Consider the following 25,019-nt stretch of genomic DNA (forward strand, 5'->3'; position numbering starts at 1 on the left):
CTCGATTTTGAAGGGGGGAAAAAGTATTTTTTCAAACTGTGCGTTTTTTGAAATGTTATTACATAGTGCCTCACTTATCCCACTCAGATATGTTTTAATAAATGTTGGGAGGAAGTTGTCAAAACATGTATGCATTGTATACACCGCATATTGAAAGGCATTGGCGATGTTGCACGATTAGTTAAATTACCTCCGTGTTCACACGCCAAGCTTCGCGCTGCTGGGTGCTTCGTGAAGCAGAGCGCCCAAGGGTGCCTAAAGACGCACGTCTATCTCCTCCTGTGCACGCAGCACGGTCTGAGCTCCACGCGGGTTCACTTGTTCCACCTGTTACCGCTAGGGGCGCCCAGGGCACGGCGTGGACGTGCAGCCGCGGTAAGCAGCTGAGCAGGGCAGCAGGCTCACACTTAAGCTCTGAGTGATGCTCTCAAATTGGAGGGGAGCTTCTCGCCGCTGCATCTGGGGGGATCGGCGTTGTTAGGGAGACTAGCTGATTCGGAGGTGTGTTTGCACGTGTGCGAGGAGGACGGGTGAGACTAGTCGAGGCGTTTGCCTGCTGGAAGTACTGCCAGAGCTGGGAAGAAGGGATCGGAGAGGGCAGCGCATCCCGCACTCTGCCACTTTGGGAAAGGCTCTCCCCGGACGTGGACATGGATCCGGCCGCCCACACCTTCTGGGGGCTTCTGGCGCTGCTCGCTGCCCATGGCTGGAGCGCAGGGGTGGCAGCAGGGAACACGTGTAAGTACCCGGACAAAACTTCCGCTCCGTTTCAGACTGCGCTGGAGAGGACGCTGCTGTCCCTCATGTAAGGAGCGCGCCTGCGAGGTGGTAGGATTAGAGACGCGCACCTGCTGAATTTAGTCCAGAAATGTGATTTCCAGCCATTAGAAATGCATCTCTCTGCACGGCAGCTTCCAGGCTGCCAGGTTCAGATAATGTGCATTATGAAAGTTAATGACTGCACGCCGCCGGCTGACAGTCTCGGGCCAGAGGGCCGCCTGGAAGAGAGCAGTAACTCTTGCTTCGTCCATCAGCAGCACAGCGCCTGGCAAGGTGGCGGATTACTCAGAACAGCCCGGCGTTGGGATAGTTTTTAAGATATTGGTCGCTTTTATGCTGGAATTGGAGCTCAGGTACTCACTGTGTCTAAAGGAGCCCGGCTCTGGCATGAGTGACTCACGGCACTGCAGTGTACCGGCAGAGGTGCCACACGGAGCACAGAGGCAGGCTGTCACATTGGTGGCACTGGGTTGTGTGTGTGTTTTAGAAATAATTTAAACGGTGTTCAATTATAAGGAATGAAGTGTCATTGCGCATAATGGGGAAATAACAGCAGTTTTGGGAAATGGGTATCCTGTGACAACCTGTCCAAATAAAATTAATACTGGGAATTGAACTTCTAGCATTCCTTCTCTGTACATTGACCTCATTCTCGCGGGCCTTATTGACAGTTCCGATGCATACATATTATTATCTATATCAATCGATATATTGATTTCTAATAGTGTAGGTGTGGCCACGGCGTGTATAGACAAGTTGTGTGTGCGAAGGGTACTGCTTAAATGTATGGGGATGGCAGGGGGCGTTGCTTTCTTGCATGGAAAACTAAAAAATTACATTCCAGGTACGCGATTTGATTGTTCCACATTAATCAAATACAGTACGGAGCCCAGTACAAAGCAAACGTTTCAAGGTGCCCGGCGTGTCTTTCTGCAGTGTTGAGTCAAGGCGCTAGGGTCCACCACGGGTGCGAACATGCACCTACCGTTAGATGCAGCACTGAACCGCTGCACTATCACCACGACTCTTCCCACACACGCTCCTCGCGGAAGCCCTGAAGAGAGCGGGGTGACTCAGTGCTTCTCCGAATGGGATGACACCAGGCCTTCCCTCCGTAGGATGACACCGGGCACCCCTCCCTGGGATGACACTGGTTCCTCCCTCCCTGGGAAGACGCCGGCCCTACCTCGCCTCACACTGCTGCTGTGCACGGAGGCGCCTGAGGATCACATCGGACTAGAGCTGGTGTCAGAGAGAGTGCCAGGCGGACACACTGATAACTGGCGATGCTAACACGCCACCACACCACTAGAGGTGACAAGGACCAAAACGTCTCTCGGTTTCTCACGGAGGAGACATGACCGAATGACAAAAAACAAGGGTTACAATTGTCATGTTTCCAAACCAATACTTCTACAAGAAGCATTCATTATTACACGACATATTACGGAAATATTTGCCTGTGCAGGAAAAAAGTGAAAGTGTAGAGGTTTCGCACTGTCATTATTCTCACAAGCAACACGTTCGAGCCAGGAAAGCGTTGGTTTACCTGTAGGACAGCAAGGGACTGAATCCGTTTTGACAAGAGAATTAATTGAATCAAATGCGACACAGAGTGATAATTGTATCAAAGAGAAATTAGAGGAAAGACTAGTATTCAAATAACCTTGCCATGTGTACGCACACCGAGCGCCACTATACGGCATCAGGGGCAAACATGCCATGTAGCGTCATAGTAAATACCGCATAATGTACGGGGAAGCAACATAACATCCTTTCAGGTAACGTAGCATGACGGCATGCATTTATAAACATGGTTTACACTTGAATCACGCTATGTTGCTAACCTAACCGAATCATGACGTAACATAATATAAATAACATATTTTATGTAACTGCATTTGCATGGCAGCTTTATTCATCTCTCTATGACGTACCTTAAAAGCCTTTGCATAACATAACAGAGCGTAACCCAATGTAACATCATTTGCATATATGCATATGAATTTGTATAGTAGATATACAGCTCTAACAATAAAATAACAATATAAAAGACTATATATATATATGTATACACACACACACACACACACACAAGAGTATGTGTTGCAGCGTTAGAAGTGTAAACATAACAGCGAAATGTAAAGGAAATGCCATTTAACGTTCAGTATACACTACTGCACAGTGTAGTATATCTAAACAACATAAAATAGAGCGTAACACAAACTGTATTCTGTTATTGTGCCTATATTAGTAGTAATAACCTTAGCATGTTCGGGAAATGATCACTTTTAAGAATATCACACGTTTATGCCAACAATAGGCATATCCCGAATTTGCAGGAAGGTGGCATTAGTTGCTGACTCGTGCTGTTTTAAGAGTTGGAGACTTCAGTTCACATATCTGCTGCCATACAGTATCTAACCTCAGCGAGTGCACCCATTAACTACAGTGAGTAGTTGTCAGTTGCGCGGGGGAGTGAAGGGGGGAGTTCGGCGCTCACTGAGTCACACTGAATTCAGAGACCCGAGAAGCAGAGTAACTTCACACAGGTCTTCAGTTTGTTAGCAATGGGCTGTGCCTATCCCATCTCTACAGGAATCTTCCATTGGTGCAGGATGCTCAGTCACTCTCCGCCCCTCCCTCCCGCAATAAAAAGTGGCGACGGAAAAGACCACCTGCATTGTGGTATTTGAATTACCGTGTCACCGGATAAGGCACGCTGGCGATAGTTCGAGTAGATTCAACAGAAGGGATGAAACAGAGGAGGAAACGTGCCAGCCCCTTGACGCTGAGGACAGCCCAGTGCCCATTTTGAATCTGAGGCGATGGCAGCCCCCTCTTCAGAGATGCAGCAGGGCTGAATTATTAAAGCCCATCTGGGGAGGGCAATGATCTACCGCACCGAGGCCAACGGTACTTAAGAATGGCTGAGGCCTGGCGGATCAATAGACACGAGACACATCATGCCATCCCCTGGTCCCCAGCTGAGCGTCTCTTCCAAGAAGGAGCTACCCAGTGCCTCTCTGTGCCCCCTATGAGATCACAGCATCCACTCACTGTAATGCCACAGATCAATCAGCGTGTCGGCGTGCATTACATAACGCTCTGCCGTCACGGCGTCACCCAGCACAATGCACAGCGAAGGCAGAAAGGAGATAGCGGGCTGGCACCAGCCCAAGTCTGCAAAGCAAACTGCAATTTTCCACCTCCTTGGCTCGGTATCTCTGACCACATGGCTGCATCTGGAGCATAACCAAAGGGGACATTTACATACGCCTTTGAAATGCCGCAGAAGATGCTGTCTCAAGTAGAATATGTCAGCCCGTCAAAGTGAAGTAGTTTACTTTTCTGTGGGTGAATGAGTGAATGAGCAAAGTTATTAAGACGATGCCAGGAGTTTTGCAAGCAGCACTGTGGCAGACATAATCACTCGCACGGCCTTTTTTTGCCGATGTAGGGGTAGACGTGCTGGAGGCAGTGGTATGGGGTTGGAAAAGGAACATATTGCAGTGTGAATATTATACTACAAGTATTCTTACTTCTCATTGGCGGTCTTTGCTGCTAACCGTGCTGACGCATGTCGTAATTGCAAGACGCAGTGCATAGATTCATGTGTAGAGAGTGCTACACGGAACCCCCAACAGTCGCCCTCAAGTCCTGTCTAGCAAAGTCTTCTAACAAGGAAGTATTTTCTGTCACATACCTCAGACCTGTAGATGGGTCCGCTGAGGTTGAGTATAGTACACCCTCACAGTGGGCAATAATCGAGAAATCACAATGTGATCTTAATGTCTTATGTCACCTGGGGTGCTGTGAACTTCATTCAATAGAAAACTAATGAGTGACCAGTGGTATTTTCCACATTTCTGGATGATTCAACACAGAAAATCCATATTTAGACGTTTTTTGGGCAAAACGGGAAAACTCCAGATTATTCGTCAGTGAGGGTGCAATGGAATGTCCTGGGGGACATAAGGCGTAGGGGAAAGCAAATTATTGATATTTTAGACATTCATTCAGAATCAGAACAAACGTGCAAGTTTGTCATGCGGAGACACAAAGGAAGAAATAATTTTTCTCAAAGTAGTTTCTGTAGAAAACCTTCAATAATTAGTGTTTGTCGATCGTGCTAACAGCAGAATGCACAATATGTAAACTAAAATAACATATAGTCAAGTAAAGAAATTCTTCATTTCGGCGTGAAAGGCAATAAAAGCACAAATTGAAAAAAAAATCATCAGATTAAGCAAGCCCTAACTTTAAAATAGCTCCACGTACACACCACATAGAAAACAAGTACATGAACTGAATACACAATGGGCATACTAGTAACATGTTTTAGTATCCTAAAAGCATGTGCACAGTTATATGTTCTGAGGTTTCTACATAGTTGTAGTAACCATCGGTGTCTCGCCTTCTTGAATGCCGGGCAGAAGAATAATACATGTTGGTCCGTCTCTGGTGTGTTGATACATACCGGACAACCCTGGGTCGGACCCCCCCAGTTGTTTGTACAAGCGTGTAATGGCAATGCTCCGTACCTAAACTGCAAATAAAGCTTTTTAGCAAGGGCTGGCTAAATATCATCAAGTGCAGGTTCTAACCTGTATTGCAGTTTTAGCCATTGCTTAATTTGTAAAAAAAGAAGTGCAGGTGCTGAACATTTTGCCAAGGAGGCCACACTCACTTCTTCCTCCGGTGAGCCCCACTTTCAACACTCTCATTGCCTCAGTCTCTATCTTCTAAGCTTGATCAGTTGTCTGTCCCCTAAGTCTTTGCTCTAAGAGTGTATCCTCTCACCTCTCTAATTGGTTTCTATCATCTTTTTCACGCCTGGCGTGTTACCTTATTCCTTGTATTTCTGATTTGCCCTCTATTCATTCTAGCCCTGCCCTTAGTCCGCTTCATTTTTATCCGTGCTCTGCTCTCCCTCCCCTCGATCTTTGCTCTTTACTATCACCCTTCTAGCAGTGATTAGCTGTGTCTCCGTTTTATCATTTGTCTGCTTTTTTTCCTCTGTCCTGTCCTCTACATCCTTTCATTCTATCTTCTCTCTTCTTAATGTTCTCTTCTTCACATCATTGCTGCTTTCTCTTTGTATCTGATTTGCTCTCCTTTTCTTCAACTTAGCTCCGTCTTATCTGTCTCCTCTCCTGTTGTTTCTTTCTACTCTTTGCTCCTGCTCTCTCTCATCAATAACACTGCTGCTGCCTGTGACCCCCTGTCGTCAGCCTGTACATGTCCCTGCTATTTTGAACTCGGCGTTTTCCTGTTGTCATTCCTAAAAAAGTGGAAGATGGTGTTTTACCACTACCTGCAGGGTCAGAAATTGTAGTAAATAAGAAATAAGTGCCGGTGCTGAGCACCTGATAGCACCTGCTCAAATTAAGCAATGGTTTTATCTCTAAGAAGGTTGTGGCCAATACACCAATCGCAGGACTCCCCTGTATTAGAATATGTTTGCATTCCCTATAGCACTTTGCAGGGGGCTTTCCTAGAAATTGACAGGCAACTTTCTTCTGCACTATCCCATAGGTCGCTCATCCACATAGCTGTTAGAGAATTTTTTAATATAAACCAGCCATGAGATTTTACTTACTAATAACATATAACATAGTATAACATAATGGCCATTAGTCAATGTAGGACCCTGATCTATGCTTTCAGTCTAACTTTATCGCCTTGTTTTATATACTGTGAATTTGTGGAAAGACTTGGATGAAAATCGATGTAATACAGAGAAATGACAGTGCAAGCATCGGAACCACTGAGAGATGATGGTTAAACTGTAATTTATGCAGATTAATTTCAGTGGTATAAACTGCGTGTGTGCTGCTGTCTTGTCCACCAAACCCCTAGTAAAAGCTTTTGCGTCTTCGATTAACTCAAGCCTGTGTGGGACTGGAACAAAAAAAAAAAAGACCCAGGCACAAAACAAAAGTCACCCCCATTATCAAATCAGATAACTAAAACAATGTGGTCCACACTTGCAAATTGTGGCGGTTTTGAAGTTGTAAAGGCACACTGTATAGGTGTTTTGCAAGGTATGAAAGACTTCAATCATGTGAGCTTGATGCTGCTAATGTTAGTAGTAATATCAGGGAAATCAACAGTAAAAACTGGCCCACGGGGGGAGACCATAGAGTAGGCCCTCAAATTGCTGAAAACCAGCCCACACACTGATCTATCAGATTTAACACTGGTAGATTGCCCTATAGGTCAGTCCGAAACTGACTCAAGATACTGTCATTTTTGATCTGTTTGGAATTAGACTCTTGTATGAGAAGAAAATTACACAAGGCTTCAAATTATGGTTAAAACAGGTTTATAAACTGCTTGCAAATGTTTTCATGATGCAACAGTTTACTGTTTATTCTCCCGGGATCCGCTTTATTATTCAACCTGTGTATGTGTTGTCTTCAGTAGAGGTCTTTCACTCTCATTAGGACATTTGGAGGAAATCCAGATTTCAGACTCTACGTTTTTGACACAATTCAGATAAAGCTTAACTGTTTCATCAGGTTATTAATCAATATATCACCAATTTAACCAGCAATTTAATGTCTTCATTCATTTTAAAGTTTTTAATAAATAAGGTGGCAACTTGCTGGCTCTATGACATGACACACACCAATACAATAATAACAGTGTACATTCCTGGAGTTGTAGTAATAATTGCAAAGTAGAGTATCTTTGCTTTCACATTTTTGGAAGTGTGGCAAAGTAAATTATCCTCAGTCAGAGGCACAGTCTTTGGTCAGGAGGAGTTTGAAGAAAACATTGTGCGAAGCAGTGATATTTCTTTTTTTTACTTTTTACAGATTCTATTTAAAACTAAACCACTGGGCAAGTAAATTGTGTGCATGTGTGTGTGACAACAGATCAATGGTATACGAAAATGGGAATACTATTTAAGAGGGATGAGAGCCCCACTCAAGCAATAATCACAGTAGTTGTCAGAGTGAACCACAAAAGTCACAAAATAAACCTGTGCTTAACTCTCTGGGGGCTTGGCACAAAAGCGTTCACGTTTAATTTAGAATCAATGTGTAAATTATTTATGAAGTACTCATACAGTAATACAGTGAAAACACAACACAAGAAAAATCCAAAACCAATTAAGAAAAATAGATACAATTTAAAGAAATATAATAACAGCAAAATAATACAAATACGATAAGTAGAACCAGAGATGTGATTTTGTAAAGTTTTAACACTTGTAGAAATTGGGTTCCTGGTTTACATGGGTATAATCCCTAGTCAAGTAGTAACCACTGTCCTAGTTATGGTAAGGCACATGCACACCTTAAATTGACCTGTGCTCACCCTCAGTTAGCTTGACACAGAGCAGTCATGCTAACTTTGGAGGCAATGTGAAAGGAGCTTGTACAAACAGCACAACAGTGAAAACATCACACAAAAATATTCCACACGAGGTTAAAAAAAATCGTAATTTTACAAATAAAACAAGACCAAAACAAAAATAATCCAATTAGTAGAAGCAACATTATGAATTTTTAGAGATGAGACTATAAAATAATGCTTAGAAGCATAATGCACCAACTGGAGATACCTTGTCGTGCTGGACTAGATCAAATCCAAAAGTTCAGGCCGAACAGCGATGGAGCACGCTTCGGTACAGTCCCTGGTTAGTCCAGCTGAAGTTATACCTTCTCAAGTTTTGTGCCAAGAGATCCCTTCAGGGGGGAGAAGTTTGCTGGGAGCAAGGAGAACATCGCTGGCGTTGGTCAGCGTGGTGCGAAGAGCAGGCAGGGCATTGTGGGTGGGCAGGCTGGAGCCCCATCATAATAATCCACCGGTGGATGATGCTTACAGTGCGAAGAGGCGAACATACGGTGGCTTGCGCTGATTCTCTGTGCGAGCATTTTATGGAGCAAAAGGGCCCAGTCGTAAGGAGCTCTAAAGCTGTACTTTAAAATGTCGAGAACTACACCAAGGGACCAACGACCTAAAAGGTGCCTCTTGGTGGTGAGGAACTCCTGGGAGGTCTGTCCAGGAGCTGTTATGTCCCCAAAACAAAGACAAGGAGGACAGCAGACCAGCCCTTTGAGTCACTCTGGGGTTCTGGGTTCAAGATAGGTTCCAGGTCCAGCTCTTCATCTCCAGGCAAGAGGGCAGCTGGCAACAGGTCAGCACAGCAAGGCAGAAGCTCCTTCAGAGAGGCAGTCCAGCAGAGTGGCAGTCCTTTCAGCAGCACAACATCCCTTCTTCTTGGCAGCATATCCACAGGTTTACTGAAGTGTTGGTGTCTGAGTTCCAGTACTTATACCTTTGGTATGCCTTTGGAGTGGAGGAGACTTCAAAGAGATGCATTTGGAGTGCACAGATGTCCTCCCTTCCTGTCCTGCTTCCAGACTTACTGAAGATGAGTATGCAGCCCTTTGGGTGTGGACAGGACACAGCCCATTCAGGTGTGAGTCTGTGCCCAGCTCCTCCCTCCCATCTTACAAAGATGGCCCATGAGATCACACCTAAGTTCCCATTTTGTGTGGCTGCCTAGGGGGAATACACTAAGCCCAGCTTTCATCTACACCAGACATGTGATCAGAGACAGGCATCAGGCACTAAATAGCTAAGTAAGAAAATCCAACCTTCGAATAGTGTCTTTATCAGAATTGCAGTCTAAAATCTGACTTCACCATAAGTTGTGATTTTAAATTGTGATTGCAGAGGTACGAAACCTGAATCCATGTTTTCCTTCCCATTTGGGAATAACACTTATAAAGTGTAATAAGGTGATCTCTATGTTGTCCTATGAGAGATATTGGCCTTGGAGGAGTGAACAATTAATGTAAGAGTTTTTCACTACCAGGACATGTAAAACTTAAAAGTACATGTCCAACATTTTAATTACACTTCACTCTGCCTTTGGGCTATCCAGTGCCTACTCTAGGGGTGATTTACAAGTATATAAAGAAAGGTTTGGGCCTGGCAAGAGATTTAACTTGTCAGGTAGACATGGCAGTTTCTAACTGCCCACACAGGCTTTGCAATTGCATGCCTGAGACTTGTTTAAAGGGATACCTAAGTGGGTGGCACAATCAGTGCTGAAGCCCCATTAGTTGCATCAAATTGACAGGCCCTGGCCACAGGTAGTGCCACCTTACTATGGACTTACAAATAACATTAACTATGCCAGTTGGGTATAAACTAATTCTAACATGTTTGAAGGAGAGAGCACAAACACTTTGCACTGGTTAGAAATTGTAAAGTGCACAGAGTCCTAAAGCCAACAAAAATTGACTCAGCAAAACGTGGAGGAGGAAGGCAAAAAGTTTGGGGATGACCCTGCAGAAAGGGCCATTTCCAACAAGCACCAAAAAGCAAAAGCGTCATTTGTGGTTATCTGGTCAGGCTGGACTGGGCCAAAGTAAAAAGTTAAGGCTGACTGCGAAGGAGTGTCAGTTGGATACAGGGACCAGGTTCATCCAGTTGGAAAGTTTATCATCTAGCTTAGTCCTGTTTCACATGAGAACTTCTCGTTGACAAGCTGTTTGGACCACAGGCTCGGTCTGGAGAGATGCTCATTGACAGTGGGCTGCTGAAGCCCTAGGCCTTGGTTGGAAGTTCGTGTTAGCGGGGCAACTGGGAGGTCCTTGTTGGTGTGAAGAGCTGGTCGGCAATAAGAACTTCACTTTGGTGGGAAATTCAGAGCTGTTGTTGAATCAAAGAGCTCCTTGTGGGTGAAGTTCGAAGTCTGAATCTGGGAAGGTCTGCAATCAGATGCAGTTTTCACATTGACGTTGATTAAGTTAATTTCTGAAGTGACCGAGGCTGGTTCTTTTCGACACAAAGAGGTTAAAGCTTCTGGTTTTTAACCTTGAGTGCAGTTCTTGCAATTCTGAAGTTGAAGAAGTACACTTTGACACCAGTCAAGGGTTCAGAACCTGGAGGGTTCAGAACCTGGAGGGCATCGTTTAGGGGTTAAGACTCACTCTAGCAGAGGCCAGCAGCAGGGTCCAGGCAGGTCCAGTTGATGCTGGTCAGCTCTGCAGTTGCAGGGAAGTCTTCTGGAAGCTTTTTGGGTCGCCGTAGATCAAGCAGGAGCTCAGCACACTAACCCGTGGTGTAACTTCTGGGATTGTGGGTTCAAGGCACGCAGGTCCAGTCTTCCTTAGGCTTCAGACGCAAGGGCAGTCCTTTTTCTGGGTCTCCACAGATCCATGTGTGTTCTGATGAGAGGTTCTGAAGTTGCTACTTTTATGCCCAGTGCCAGCCTGTGAGTGGAGGCACCCCCTTTCCTTTGTCTAGCCCTAACTGGTCTCCTAATAAGTTCAATCACTCCATCAATAACAAATACTGGTCTTGTCAAAAAGATAATAGTGATGTTCTTCATATGTTCTTCGAATGTCCAAATGTGGATGTCTTTTGATCACAGGTTTGGTGTAAGATATCCAATATTTGCTCTATAAATATACCGTTTGATAACATGTTCATATTCCTAGGAAGTTCATCACATATATCTAAAATAATGGTTGAAAAATTTGTTGAGCTACTCTTAGCTATTGCAATAAAGATTATCAAGTCTCACTGGAAAGACACTACTAAAATCACATCTACCGGATGGTGGAATATGATATGCTACAATCACAGTCTCAACAGAGCAAATTCTACTTCCACACATCTGATGATCAAAAGGGGCCGGCATGGCAGCCGTTTATGTCCTTCTTATGTAGACACTTTGTTGCTTCTTCAGCCGCATCATTAATTATGGACCTCCATGAAGCATTGATAGTTCTACAAGCTATATTTTACCTTTTATATCACATAGTATGATTATATTGTTTACACTTACACATATATACTTTAATGAGGATCCCTTTCCCTCTCAATCTCCTTTCTTTTTTTTCCTATTTCTTCTTTCTCATCTTTTGTTTCCCTCTCTCCTCAAAATAAAAAACGTTCATAAACATGCAATTCTTTTTTCTAGTGTTTTTCTAGTGCACTCTGCTGTTATTCATGTTATTTTGTTCCTTATTCAGTAAATCATTTGCAAACTCAATAAAAAGATTTGGTTGAGGGATTATGCTTTACAAATGAGGATGTCAAATACAGCAGAAGTTAAATAGCTTGGCCATTCTTGATATTTCAATGGTTTGTAGATTTCAGCCAGTATGAGATTGTTCAGCAATGGGTGCCCCAGATTCATATACAATAAATTATCTTATGTTTAGAAATATTTATTTGTAAGATAAAACTATGACCAGTAGTACTGATGAGGATATGGCAATTGTCGAGAGGTATTTATTTATTGGTTTATTTATTTATTTCAGAGTTGTATAGTCTGCTGCTTACGACCTCTCAGAAAAGCAATGGAGGAAGAGAAACGTATAAACAGGTAGAGTAGGTGCCCATAGTTGAGCGTCTGTGTTCACTTGCACATATTGGCTGGAAGGTCTATTAGAAAGGGAGCCTAACATTTTATATTTTCTGGGGAATTTCCTGAGGTACATGTGATTGATTCAGATTTGGACAACGGGTTAAGGGCATTCCATAGCCTTGGATTTTGTACTCCCTGTGATATGCTTTCATGTTTCATCCACTTGATCTAACATCAAGGATTCAAGTTGCCATTTGATGAGCAGAGATTTCTATCTGGGATGTACCATGGAGCTAATTTCTGCAGGTATATTGGGCCTTTCCCCAGAAAGCTTTATAAATGGTGCAGAGAAAATTGAATATTTTGTTGGACAGCTTTCAGAACATGCATTATGTGGACTTGGTTACGGTGGTGAAGGCATACTCTAGCTGCCTGCTTTTGTAGTTTTTGTAATATCATAATGAATGTTTTACAAAGGCTGGTGTAAATGATGTTGCATTATTACAGATGAGGCTTAAAGAGGGCTCTGATCAGCTAAAGCAGAGATGGCTTTGAGCATTGGGGGGGGGGGGATTTTACAGAGTAGGGAGAGCTGGTGATTGGTTCAAAACTGTAATTTACCCCACAAGTCAAAGGGTTCAAAGAGTATCCTTCTTTTCACTTATTAAGTGGTTTAAGGAAGGGGTCTTCTGAACCTTAGGGCAGGTGAAAGGAAGCGAGACACACTCACTATCTCCCATTGCAATGATTTCTGTCTTGGCTCCATTAATGCATTAGAAGCTCTCTTTCATCCAGCTGAGGATGTGGTCCAGGTAAGAGGCAAGGCTTGCAGTGTTGTGAATTGCAATTCATCTTTTTGGATAGAAAGGTTTATTTGATACTGCTTGAGGAACTGTGTAAGGTGTAATAATAAACACTGAAGAAGAGGAAGAATTGGGCTTAACCATGGGGACGCCGCAGACTGTCAGTCATGATGACGATTTCAGCTGTTCCAATTCTGATTTTTCAAATTTGGGGGCCGATTATGATAGCGGTTTTCCCGCATCCTCCGGGCCGGCGGAAGCCACCACCGGCCCGGAGGATGCGGGAAAAGCGCTGCGGCGCCTCAAAAGACCTACGCCCATATTAAGATGGCGGTGGGTCTTGAAATCCGTCCGCAGCTTTTCCGCCGCGGTCGCCTTCCGACCGCGGCGGGAAAGCTCTGACATGGCTGGCGGTGTCTATTAGACACCGCCAGCCATATTAGGATGGAGGTAATCATATGCTTTTCCACGGCGGCTTTTCTGCAGTGGAAAAGCATACGGACATTCACTTCGGGGGCCCGTTGCGGAAACCCTTGGTGAAGCGGGGGTGGGGGGTGCACATGGGGGGTACCTATGGTACCCCCCTGCATTTGCGTGCACGAAGCAGCAGGCACCGCGCGGTGCCTGCCGCTTTGTGCACGCAAATGCGATGCATGCATTTTTAACATTGCGGCGGGTGCAGCTTTAAGCTGCACCCGCCGCAATGTTAAAGATAGAGGATGTGACCGCCACCCTGGCGGTCACATCCTAATCTGCACGGTGGGAACGCCTCAGCCCATGCGGACGTTCCCTCCTCCTCTAGGGTCGCGGTCGGACTCAAGTCCATCCGCGATCCTAATCGACCCCATAGTTAAAACGTAGAAAAGTTTAGAGGTGAGTCTCACATATGAACCCATTTTCCAGTTTATCAATCTGTAAAGTGTGTTTTATAAAGACGTAGGCCACAGACAGGCTGGCAAATATTTGGACTGTTTCTTTTTTGTCATCATCTATTACAAGAAGTTATGGCACCTATGGCCATCTCAGTGCATGTCAATGGAAACATTTCAATGCAGACAGTGATTAGTTTCCTTGATAAGTCATTGCCTTTAAATTAATTGCAAAGCTTGGTGGATCCCTTCTTGAGAATTAATTGCTCTGCTTTTGAATTGGGGTAGATTCGGGGCGGGGTAGTAAAAGAATTCTTGCCAGTGGCAAAATGGAATAAAATATTAGATGTATGTCATTTAAAGTTTCACTGTAATTAGGGACATTCATAAGTGACCTTCCCTCCCCTCTCTTAAATCTTTCAAGGACAAAGCTCTTACAACCAATTTTTATTGATCATGAACCACTTATGAGACAGGGCTCGTTGGAATGCTTACTGACCATTGCTCTGTTGATCTGGTAATCGCTTTAGGTTATTTTCTTAAGCAATTATTGAAGATAGCTACATTTTAATGAGCTGAAAACGCTGATGACTGTTTGTGTTAATGTATTATGCATTTCATTTATATGTGTTTTACCATGGTTGATGTTGCTCTATGTGCATAGTTTAGCTGCAAAAAATGCATTTATCTGTAATTGTATTTATACTAGACATCCAACTTAAACGTAATCAATGTGACAAAAAATCATTATGCCAGCTATAATACATGGTATTCTGTAACCCCTGTACAAATGTCAGTCTCTGATTTAGGTGAGGCAGCCAATCGAGTTCTGATGTCACAATGTCTGCTGCCAGAGTCAGCAGCCAAGGTGAAAGGCAGGTCAGATCACGGAGCATAATTATAGTAGCTGTTTAAAGCAACAAAAACAGAACATTACTTTTCTTTCTTCTGCTCTAATTTAATAGATTAGAATGACAAGCAGAGAAAATATGTTTCTTTTTTGCACTCCTTAGATAAAGAAAAGCTAGAATCTGTATGTTTCTACACATTCCAAGGTATTGCAGCTTTTTTTTTAAACTCAGCTTTAGGAACTGCTTCTAATCTCTGTTTGCTACAAATACCTAAAAGGTTTTTGAGTGCTTAATCTTGCACTGGAGGTTTTTATTTTTATTCTTCATGTTTGCAAGCATGCTCACACTTTCATATGAAAGAGCTATGGACCAATGTTTTATGTGGTTTGTGGTAAAAGTGATGGTGTGACCATGTATTACATGGGATAAACTACCCCTTGGTGTACATGATAAAAATATTGCAAGTCTCCTCGGAGTTCCATAACCCCAGCCTTCGGCCTTGTTCCTCTATATGGTTATGGAATGCCTCAGTGACTTGTGATATTCTTATAATATACAGCAGGGGGTACTTTATGCCTTGTACAATCCATGAGATGGTGTCTTTTCTGGCACAGACACAGTAAATCAGGTCTTAACTGGACTCAGTTTAATCATATTAGTCTACTTAAACAGTAATGCATGCAGAACCAACATTAAAATCTGCAGAACAAAAAATGCATCTCCACCACCTTAATTCCAAAAGATCTACATTGGCTTTGTAGAGAGCTGAAAGAAATAAATCATCGTCTTATCATCATTTTGAAATTTCATTACATGTTTTTGTCAGATTTCACTCATTTACTGTATCATAGCCAGTCAAATGGCATTTGTTTTCTCAACCTGAACGAGATGGACGTTTAAGTGTACTGTGATCATGATATTAACCAAGGATCCCTGCAGTGGATGCAGTTGTCCTCTGAGCCACCAGACCCATCTAATTTATCTAATTTATTATTTGAAAATAGCTACAGGGAATCTGGAGGAGAAATATATTACTGCAGCCTTGTTGTGAGCAGCCACTGAGTGCAAACACTGCCTACATCGAAATACCCTTGTCAGTGGCAAGGGTAACATTTAGTGGATTGGCCTGACAAGTAAGGCAGACTTCAGATATAAAGAGAATTGGTGTACAAACAGCAATACAATAACGAATAAGGGCCATTTTATGGATATGGCACACTTTCCCTTTTCTGCGCCGCGTCACACCTTTCAAAAGGTGCACAGGGTACAAAAAGGGAAAGTGAGGCACAGTGCTAAGAAGTTATAGCAAATGGTAAAATAACCCATCGAAAACAAGGGGGGATACGTTCTGCTAAAGACAAAAGGAAATGTACAACTAATAGAAGTGTTTTCAAGTGCATTCTAAAATGATGAATAGGACTTAGGCACCTACCTTTGGCAAACCTGTGAGATTTTATGTTTGGGTACAGCTGGAGGATAGTCTCTTTGAAGGCTTCTGTGCTTAAATTTGAAATTGTGGGGCAACTCAATTTCCAGCAGAACTGTCAAACTAAATCATCTTTAAAGTGAATTTTGTAAGCCCACAGGAATTATATAAAAATTGGGCATACTGCACACAATCAAAAATTGTCTGAAACCTGTAGGTACATTTGCATTTTCCAAGAAGAGATCTAGGTTTAAACACAATTGTTATTTTATATCTATGCCTGAGAACATTCTAGAGAAATGATTAAAAGTTATCTTAAACTTAGTTTCAAAAGTCCGATTCAATGGTGAAAGTGCATCTTTGTTACCTTAATTTCAATAGTAACTTTAAAAAAGTGTAGTGTGTGTAGCATGAGATTAAAAAAAACTGTTTTAAACAAATTTGCCTCTTAGCCCTTCTCCAGAGGACCAAAAGACATACCTGGCTGGCTGTTAATGGGCCTATTCATGACAACAGCATTGCCTCTGAATCCAGGGAGCAGGAGCGTTGTGAACCAATGCTGAGTAAAGTTGGGTAGTCTGGGATCCATCTGGGAGGGCATGTGATCACTTAGAAGGTATTCGCCTTCTGGGACATGGACAGGAATAGTTGGCATAACAACGGCCTTTTTTAGACCCAAGAGACCTTTGGGTGTAAGGGCGCAATAGAAATTCTAAATCACAAATACAAAGGGCAGCTTAAGAGCTCTTCTGTCAGCTTGGAGATGCCAAGTTGGGCTGTTAGGAATTGCTAACTCATTTTGATGGCTATTGTGCCTTTCTGCTCCCAGCCCTTGGATGAGAGAAGACCCGTTCTGATCTTGGCGGAGAGGAGGAGGCATATTCTAAATAGGGGAAGGGCTAGGGGAAAGGACTGCAGCTCCTCCAGCTATAAAATCCTTTTGGAAAGAACTTCAGGGTTATAACCAGCCAATCTTCTGATGTGGCCTCAAATTACATAAGGATCTGAGTCAGCTATACACTGCTTGACCTGGTAGAAATATATTGTTCCCCGAAAAAGCTTTCATTGACAGGCTTAAGTGAATTCTGAGAGAACTTCAAGCCTGTGGAGGGTTTCCAATCAGATTAAAGTGCTTCCATCTTGAGTAGGCTGAAACTTTAAATGCACAAAAAAACTTGTGAATTTCTTTTTCACAACATTTAGGAAAAATTACATGAAGGGCCTGGTTGTGCTGTCAGGAGGACATTGGTCTCAGGACTGATCGATGTACGGTCAGTGGTCCTGACACCGCTATTACAATGTGACTGGACATGGTGCGGTTGCATACTCCCATTTCTCTCTGGGAGCTTGTGCTGTGGCCGCAAACTGGCCGCTGCACAAGCTCCCATAGAGAAATGGGAGTTTCTGTTAGTGCCTGCCACACATTATAGGGATTAACAGGGGGGCACCATAGGTACCCACTCGGCCCCCAACCGGAGGCCGTGGAAGACTTAGAGCCCTGCTAAGGGCCCCCAAAGTTGCTTTCCGACAGGCTTTCCATGGCGGAAAGCTTGACATGGAAAGCCTGTTGGAAACATACATCGCAATCCAGACGGAGGAAATACCGCCCTTAGGGATTACGGTCCTTGAGCCCATCAGAATCCAGACGGTTTTACAGTCGAAAATGAAACCTATGATGTCGGTCGGAATGTCTCTGACCGTCATCATAATAGGGTCCTAGGTGTTGTGTACGCTGCCGAACTGTTTAATTGTTTCTATGCTATGGATAAGGGTGTTAGCCCTGACATTTTTATTTCCTTTTTCTTATTTGTATTGTACTGTTGCACATTCAAATGCGAATAAAGATATAAAAAAAAGTGTTGTGAAATGTATTTGCTAATATTGTGCATTAAATACTTAACACAGACTGTGTCTCTTGTTCAGAAGTCACACAAGATGCTGATATGGACTGGTTCAAGGATAAAAATGTCTATCAGGGGCCCTATTACAGAAGATGCCCGGGGGCATAATGGGCGTTTGAACTCACTTTGCACACCCCTGGGGAACTTTGGTATTATACAAGGGGGTGCAGATGCTTGTGCGTATCGTTCTATAATATCAATAGCTCTGGCGCACTCAAAGTGCCAGCACTACTTTCAGAGTGTGTTCCCTCATTTGCATAGGGGCGTATCTATGCAAATGAGGGGATTCCTTAGACTCTGCGCCCGCGCCATATTACAGACACAAGGGCAGAGTCAAAGAAGACCTCAGGAGGTGCACTGACAGTGCGCCGTTTAAAAGGTGGTGCACTGTCAGCGTGCCCCTTGAGAGCAGCACTCTGCAGGGGGTAAATGGTGGTCCCATGACTGCACCCCTCCTGCAAGAGGATCTCTAATTTCCTTTGAAAGTGCAGACGGGAACCACATGCACTGTGAAAACATGGAGCATCTGCTCTGTGTTTTTACATGAATGCGCTGTAGGCAGTGCATACACCAAAATGGGGCAGATTATCATTGTTTGTGCACAATGCACCTTTTGAAAGGTGCGCCGGCGCAAACAATAAAAATGTGTAATAAGGCCCCAGTTGTGGTTTTTTCTCTTCTTGCTAGGCATTGTTGTTCCAAATATGCAAAATGTTGTCCCTGCATAATCTTGTAAAATTTCACGAACTATTAGTGATTGCACAACCCTACAAAATAATTGTCTGAACCTGTGAATTGGATTGAAATTATGTCCTATGGAATGCTGTGTCTTTTTTCTGAGGACTAGATTGTTGGAAGAGGATAAATACACTGTAATAGAGGACACCTATGAACTTTGTATAGGATACAGCACCGCATTTCTATCCAACGAGACTGGGTCACCAGAGACTTGTTTATGTCAACATTTAATGTCTTTACCATTTTATAATATTGAGCCAGAAAACCTTTTTTTTTTCAAATTATCTGTGCATTCTGCTTTGAACCCATTAATTATTCCTTAGCTGGAAACATGAACCTATAAACCCACATTCACACTCTTCATGAACTTTTAGCTCATGTAATTTCTGAACATAAGTATCAGCAAACTATTTCTTCTCTTTGTGCATCTCGCTGGAATGTGTACCGCTTTATTCTCTTTTCTTTGGAAGATTAAGAAATCTTTCTGGCAGGATGGAAGCAGAGATTGGCCAAGTATATATGTGCCATGACTAATCTCCCAAAATACCATACCACAGGAATGCTTCACAGGCAAACAAAAACTTTCTTTAAAATAGCCTTGTTGCATCCTTTTGTAGTGATAGCGAAGCTTATTGGTATGCCACTGTCATACAGTTACAAATATAAAGAAATGAAGGCAGAAAGCAAGTAAATAACAAGCATTTGCAATGCAATCAGTCTCGCCATTGGGACCTTGTGTGTATTTAGCTATGCAGCACATTAGCCTGGGTGCTGAAACATCTACTGTCCTTTAACATGGAGGGAAAGTAAGCACCAAACTGCGCGACATGCCAGGTTTGGAAACACAGGGAGAGAAATATTGCCTTTCCGCGAGAAATGGTATAGTCCAAAGCTCTGTTTTTAATATAAAAGCAGGGCCTTCAGTGGTCATATCACTGAAAATACAAGATTTGAAAAAAATATTACTGTCTACAACGACTTGTGGAAGACAATCTCTATGGACTGGAATTTAGAGAATGCTAAAATAATTCTGGTATTTTACTGACCTCTGCTGGTCGTTTTCTATCAAGAAAGGTAAATAGAGGCAGTTTCCAGAAAAATTTAAAAAAGAAAGTCCCTCAGCAGAAAGCAATTCTAGTATTTTACTGACGCCTGCTGGTCGTTTTCTATCAAGACAGTCAAATAGAGGTAGTTGAACAGAAAAAAGTCCCTAAATGGAAGTGGACAAGTCCTAGGGCTTATCTCCAGAGCCCACAAAGTACTTACAGATAAGTATATACTAAAGAATATACTAAAGTACATATACTCAAGTATATACTAAAGTAAATAAAGAGGTCTCAAATGCTTGACCCAAAAATGAATTAAATATTGCCTATTGGCTACTAAAGATACAAAAATTAGTAAATGTAAAGTGTAGTAAAATGGAAATGAAAGTAATTTAGAGCTGTCATTAATATGACCTCTTGTTAATGATAAAGGCAGAAAATTATTGTTATGGTACTTTGCAATGTTAACTCTTTCAACGTAAACTATGCCTATGTTAAACATGAACAAAGTTGTGAGCACCTGCAACGGGATAGGATTAATCGTTTAAACTGTTTGAAAAAGATGCTTTCATGATTGGTAAATTTTGGTTTTTGCAGCCAAAACGTTACTAAGTGGCAGAGCCACTGGAATGATGCGGCAGGGGAAGGCAGAGTTATGTGGCCAGGTTGAGTGAATTATGTGCCATAATTTCCCACATCTTGTTATAGCATTACTTCATTATCTTGTTATTTTTAGGTCTCGGCTAGCCGCGCGAAGCGCGTCTCCGCCGAGCCCCTATTGTCGGCATGTGAGCTTCCCAGGAGACAATCCTGGCCGCGCGCATCGCCTTGGAGGCGATTCCAAACTGACACGCGCACGTGAACGAGCGCTGCGGCCAGGCGCTGTCTCCTAGGAAGCTCAAAACACCACACACACGCATGCACATACACACACAGACACACACGCCGTCGCACACATCATACACACACACACGAGTGCACCGAGCTCCCCCCCCCCTCTTTTCAACTTACCAGTTCAATGTAGAGGGACTCCGCTCTCCTTCTGGCGTCCCGAGACGCTTTCACTCTGCCTGCCTTCTTTTCCGGTGCAGACGCAGCCCCGACCCCGTCACAGGCGACTTTGCCTGACTTCCGGACACATCGCGGAAGGAGTTTGTATAGCTGTGTTTAAAAACATTTTATAGCACCGCTCCTCCACAGTTTCTAATCACTGCAGATAAATGCATATCTAAAGGTATGCATTAATATGCATCGCGTGTATTAATTTCCTGGAACTTTGCCAGAACAACACCGCCTCCCGCAGCGTCAGAGCGGCGTGAGGAGGGACGGGGAGGGTATAAGGGAGAACAGGGCGGGGATAAAGCAGGAGAGGGCGGCGAGCGGGGAGGGGAGAAAAACAGAGCAGAGCAGGGTCGGGCAGTCAGGGCACTGGCGCGCGCCTCTTGACGAAGTCCTGCACTCTGGGCGCTGGGCCAGCGGGCAGATAGCTGAGTGCTGGGTGTTTCCCTCTTGAATTAGCGGCCTTCTGTTCCTCGGGCCACTTCCTGGCCACCTCTTGAAGTCATGGCCACTCGCATGCTGTTCCGGGCTGTGATCATGGGGCCCCCGGGTTCCGGGAAAGGCACCGTGTCCGACAGGATTCTCAAGCACTTCGGGCTCAAGCATCTCTCCAGCGGGGACCTGCTGCGGACCAACATGCAGAGGCGCACAGGTGAGGGCTGAGGGTCAGCTGTGGGCAAGCCAGGCCTCTCGGACTTTACTCGGGACCAGCTGCGCGCCACCTCCCCCTGCACCCCAAACCTCTCCCTGCACCCTTATGAAAAGCAAGAGGCCTGATCACACTGCGTATAAGAATGACGTTGGCGAACAAAAGCATGATTTTAAGTCTTTTGAAAGGAGAGTTGCTTGGGCATAGGATTGTGCTGCTGCAGACTCTGAGGTTCACAAAGAGTTCAGATTGAGGAGGGACAGGGTGGAAGGTGGCACGAGGTGGGAGGTGGCACATTGTGGGAGATGGCACAGGGAGGGTGATTGCACAGGACAGTGAGCAGGGGAGTGCTTAGGGCTATTGAGGCGAAAGTACAAGTTGGATATGAGAGCGACACTGAGTGGAGAGGAGTGTGACAGGCCAGAGTGAACTGTGTGAGATGACGGTGGGAGAAAAAGCACTGGGGAAAGGGTTAAGTGGCACTGATGCCCCAGACTGGGCCCTTCCATTCTTCCCCATATGCGAGTACTCCCCCTCCCCCTTTTCTGTTTGGGCTGCCCCTACTGATGGCCGTGCATCTGGACAGGCGGAACGGAGTCTCGCGGCAGAGAGCATCCATGCACCTTTGACTGGAAAGGTCGAGCCGAGTGTCACCAAGAGGCCCTGAAGAGAGGTCACAGTATTGAAAATGAGGAACCGTGCTGCAGTGCACGTGGACGTCTTGCTTCTCCCACGTGCACAGTTCTGCCAGGATGGAGGGAGCTGCAGGGCCGGACTGACCACTCGGCAGTTTCCGGTGGACTTAAAGCTAGTGACTGCTTTGAGAGCAGCAGTGAAAACTCAGCACTCCCAGTCTGGTCGCGGCCTCCTGCAGCGTGGGGCCGGGTTGAATGTTTTTGCCAAGGCTTGTTTTGGTTTCTAAGTTCTTCCCTGGGTTCTGCGTGTAGTATGTGGCTGCACGCTGCCTTCTTCTGGGAGGGGAATGAGTTTTGTAGGGGTAAAAAAAACATTTCTCTAAAAATCATGGGTAGCAAAATAGCCCCAGCAGCAGTAAGGGGCCTGGAATCAACAGGTGTCAGAAAGCTACTGAAGTCTCTGTAAACGTGCACCGTGTCCTGTACGTGGAGTGTGTTGCCTTTCTTCCTGCAACACGCTGACATAAACGATTAGTGACTGACCCCAGTACAGCGGGCAGAAGCCTGGTGAAAAGACGAGCTATATTCTTATAACTAAAGTTGAACAACAGGAGATTTTTTATTACAAAAACACGATTTTACAGATTACAATATGCAGGGTTTCAGGTGTTATAGGACTCCGCATTTATTTTATTTTTTTGCAGTTTTATATAGCGTGAACTCAACCCGAAGATATTGGAGCGCTTTAAATGAGTACCAGTTACAGTACTCGAGGGCACGTTCATTTTTTGCAGGCATGGGGACATTATTTGATTTGTCCAGAATCGCAGGCTATTGAGTCGACGCGGAGGCTCGAACCGGTTCCCCAGGTCCAAAGTCAGCAGCTCTGGCCCTTACGCCACAACCTCGCTCCTAATTTCCCGCTTTGCATTTATAGTGGCCGCAGAAATACCAGCCTAATTTGGGAATAATGATGATTGCGTTAATAGCGGACCAAATATTGAACAAGCATTTGCAATGCAATAGGTCTCGCAGTTGTGAGAGTCTAAGCTTTTGGCATTGTAAATCGCAATGCCATTTATTTATGTGTTGGTTTTCAAAACATAAATAAAAGGCTTTGTCATTTACAATGCCAATAGCTTAAACTCTCGCAAATGCGAGACCTATTGCATTGCAAATGCTTGTTTACACTTGTTATCACTGGGCATTAGTCTGGGCTTTGGTTGCATCGCATTAGTACCAGTTTAACAAACAAATAAAGCAATAAGCAAAAGAAAAGTGAAAATCAAGATTTGCAGACGACTTTCTACTGCACGTCACACATGCTAGTGTGGGTTTAGTAACTTTTGAACCATTTCATCTTGAAACTTTTTTTTTTAAATCTGCAGATTATGCAGGATATGAATGCGACAAATGATTAACTATGTGAAAAACGCTGTGACGGCACACGTGCATAATTCTAACGGCCCTGCTAATCGGATGGGTAACTTTTCTTGTTCTAGAATAGGGTTGGTGAGGTTAGATGGGCTCGCCAAGTCATTGCAATAAACAACAACAACCCACTTAAAAAAACGCTACAGCCATCATAAACTGCTTCTGGAATACTGAAGGTTAATGTAATGTTGCCAGATTAGCTGGGTAGATTTTCCCTTCCAGTTACAAGATTGCAGTTTCACAACAGGTAAAATCTGGAGGTGCAGGATACTCAGATCTTCACAGCTTTACGTATGCTTATAGTGGAGATATTTATGAGTGTAGAACAATCTCCTGTTAGTGATCTTTCCAAGCAAGGAATAAGAGCAAAGCAGCAAACTGACTACAGCAGCTCTGGGAGTAACGTTCAGTCATTCAGCGGCACTGACAAAAAGCTGAACCGACGTATTTGTGGTTTAAAAATTAAGAATAACATCAAAAGCCAGAGCTGCTATAAGGTCAGAGTCTAAGGGCCTAATTTATGAGAGTGTCCCATCGCAGCGACAAAGCAGCGATGCAAAACTTCTCTGTGCGCCCTCCTTGCGACACCATAGATGTGCCATATTTAAAGTACGGCGCATCAGTATTCCTGACGTATCTGTATGCGCAAAATTGGTGAATTGCAGGGGTGTGTCTGAAAACAGACGCAACTCCAGCAATGTGTCCTTTAACATGGGGAAAGCCCCATGTGAAAGGGCCTGCGTCACCTTCGTAAGGGATTCAAGCAATGGTGTCCTAGAAGTGGCGCGCTGAAATCTTATAGATTTCAATGCACCAATTCTACGAGGCTTTGATGCGGGGGAACACCCACCCTGCATACATTATACCTGATGCAGGTATAATGTAGTGCAGAGGTTTACAAAGTGACCCATCTGCCTAGATGTGTCAATTTGTAAATACGGCGCAACATGGGGCATTTTTTACGCTGTCGGTGCATCACAAAAGTGATGCATCAGCATTGCATGAGTGCAGCAATGGCTCATAAATAAGCCCCTAAGTTTTGCACCTTGTAAGGGAAAGCTGTGCTTCGATTTGTGCATTTTCCTACCCTGCAGTATTTCACGTGTAAATTAGACTTAAACTGACCCACTCCACTTTTATAACAAAACAACCATGCACAAATCTGCCATGTTCTTCCATCATCACTAAAGTCTCACCTCTCACTGCCGTAGATTTAAAAAGAAAAAGGCCTAAATGAAGTGCATTTTTGAACTAAGCAATTAATTTTTTTTTCTTTTACTGAATAGGTCTGGAGAGGAAATGTGTGGAGGGTTATGCATAATTAAGCAGGCATACAAACAAACAGGGCCTTTTTCAGCAAACATTTTCCAAAATGTCTGCCCGTAAGTGTGCATGTGTAAAACAAGATTCATAAATTCAGAATTGGCAGATTTTGACATGTGCAGGAGTTAATTAGAACTACTGATAATCCAGCGAATGTACAC

At 43.9% G+C, this 25,019-nt stretch overlaps 1 protein-coding gene across 1 annotated transcript in view; it reads left to right on the forward strand.

The window, feature by feature from the left end:
* The first annotated feature begins 538 nt into the window (after positions 1-538).
* The window catches only part of CNTNAP4 (contactin associated protein family member 4), a 1,902,933-nt gene continuing 1,878,452 nt past the window's right edge, over positions 539-25,019 (forward strand). The window contains exon 1 of the mRNA XM_078675664.1: positions 539-738. Within this exon, the coding sequence (XP_078531790.1) occupies positions 651-738 (88 nt within the window). The 5' untranslated portion in view covers positions 539-650. The remainder of the gene's footprint in view (positions 739-25,019) is intronic.

Source organism: Lissotriton helveticus, chromosome 2_1 (genome assembly GCF_964261635.1).
Source record: "Lissotriton helveticus chromosome 2_1, aLisHel1.1, whole genome shotgun sequence".
NCBI classification, from domain to species: Eukaryota; Metazoa; Chordata; class Amphibia; order Caudata; family Salamandridae; genus Lissotriton; species Lissotriton helveticus.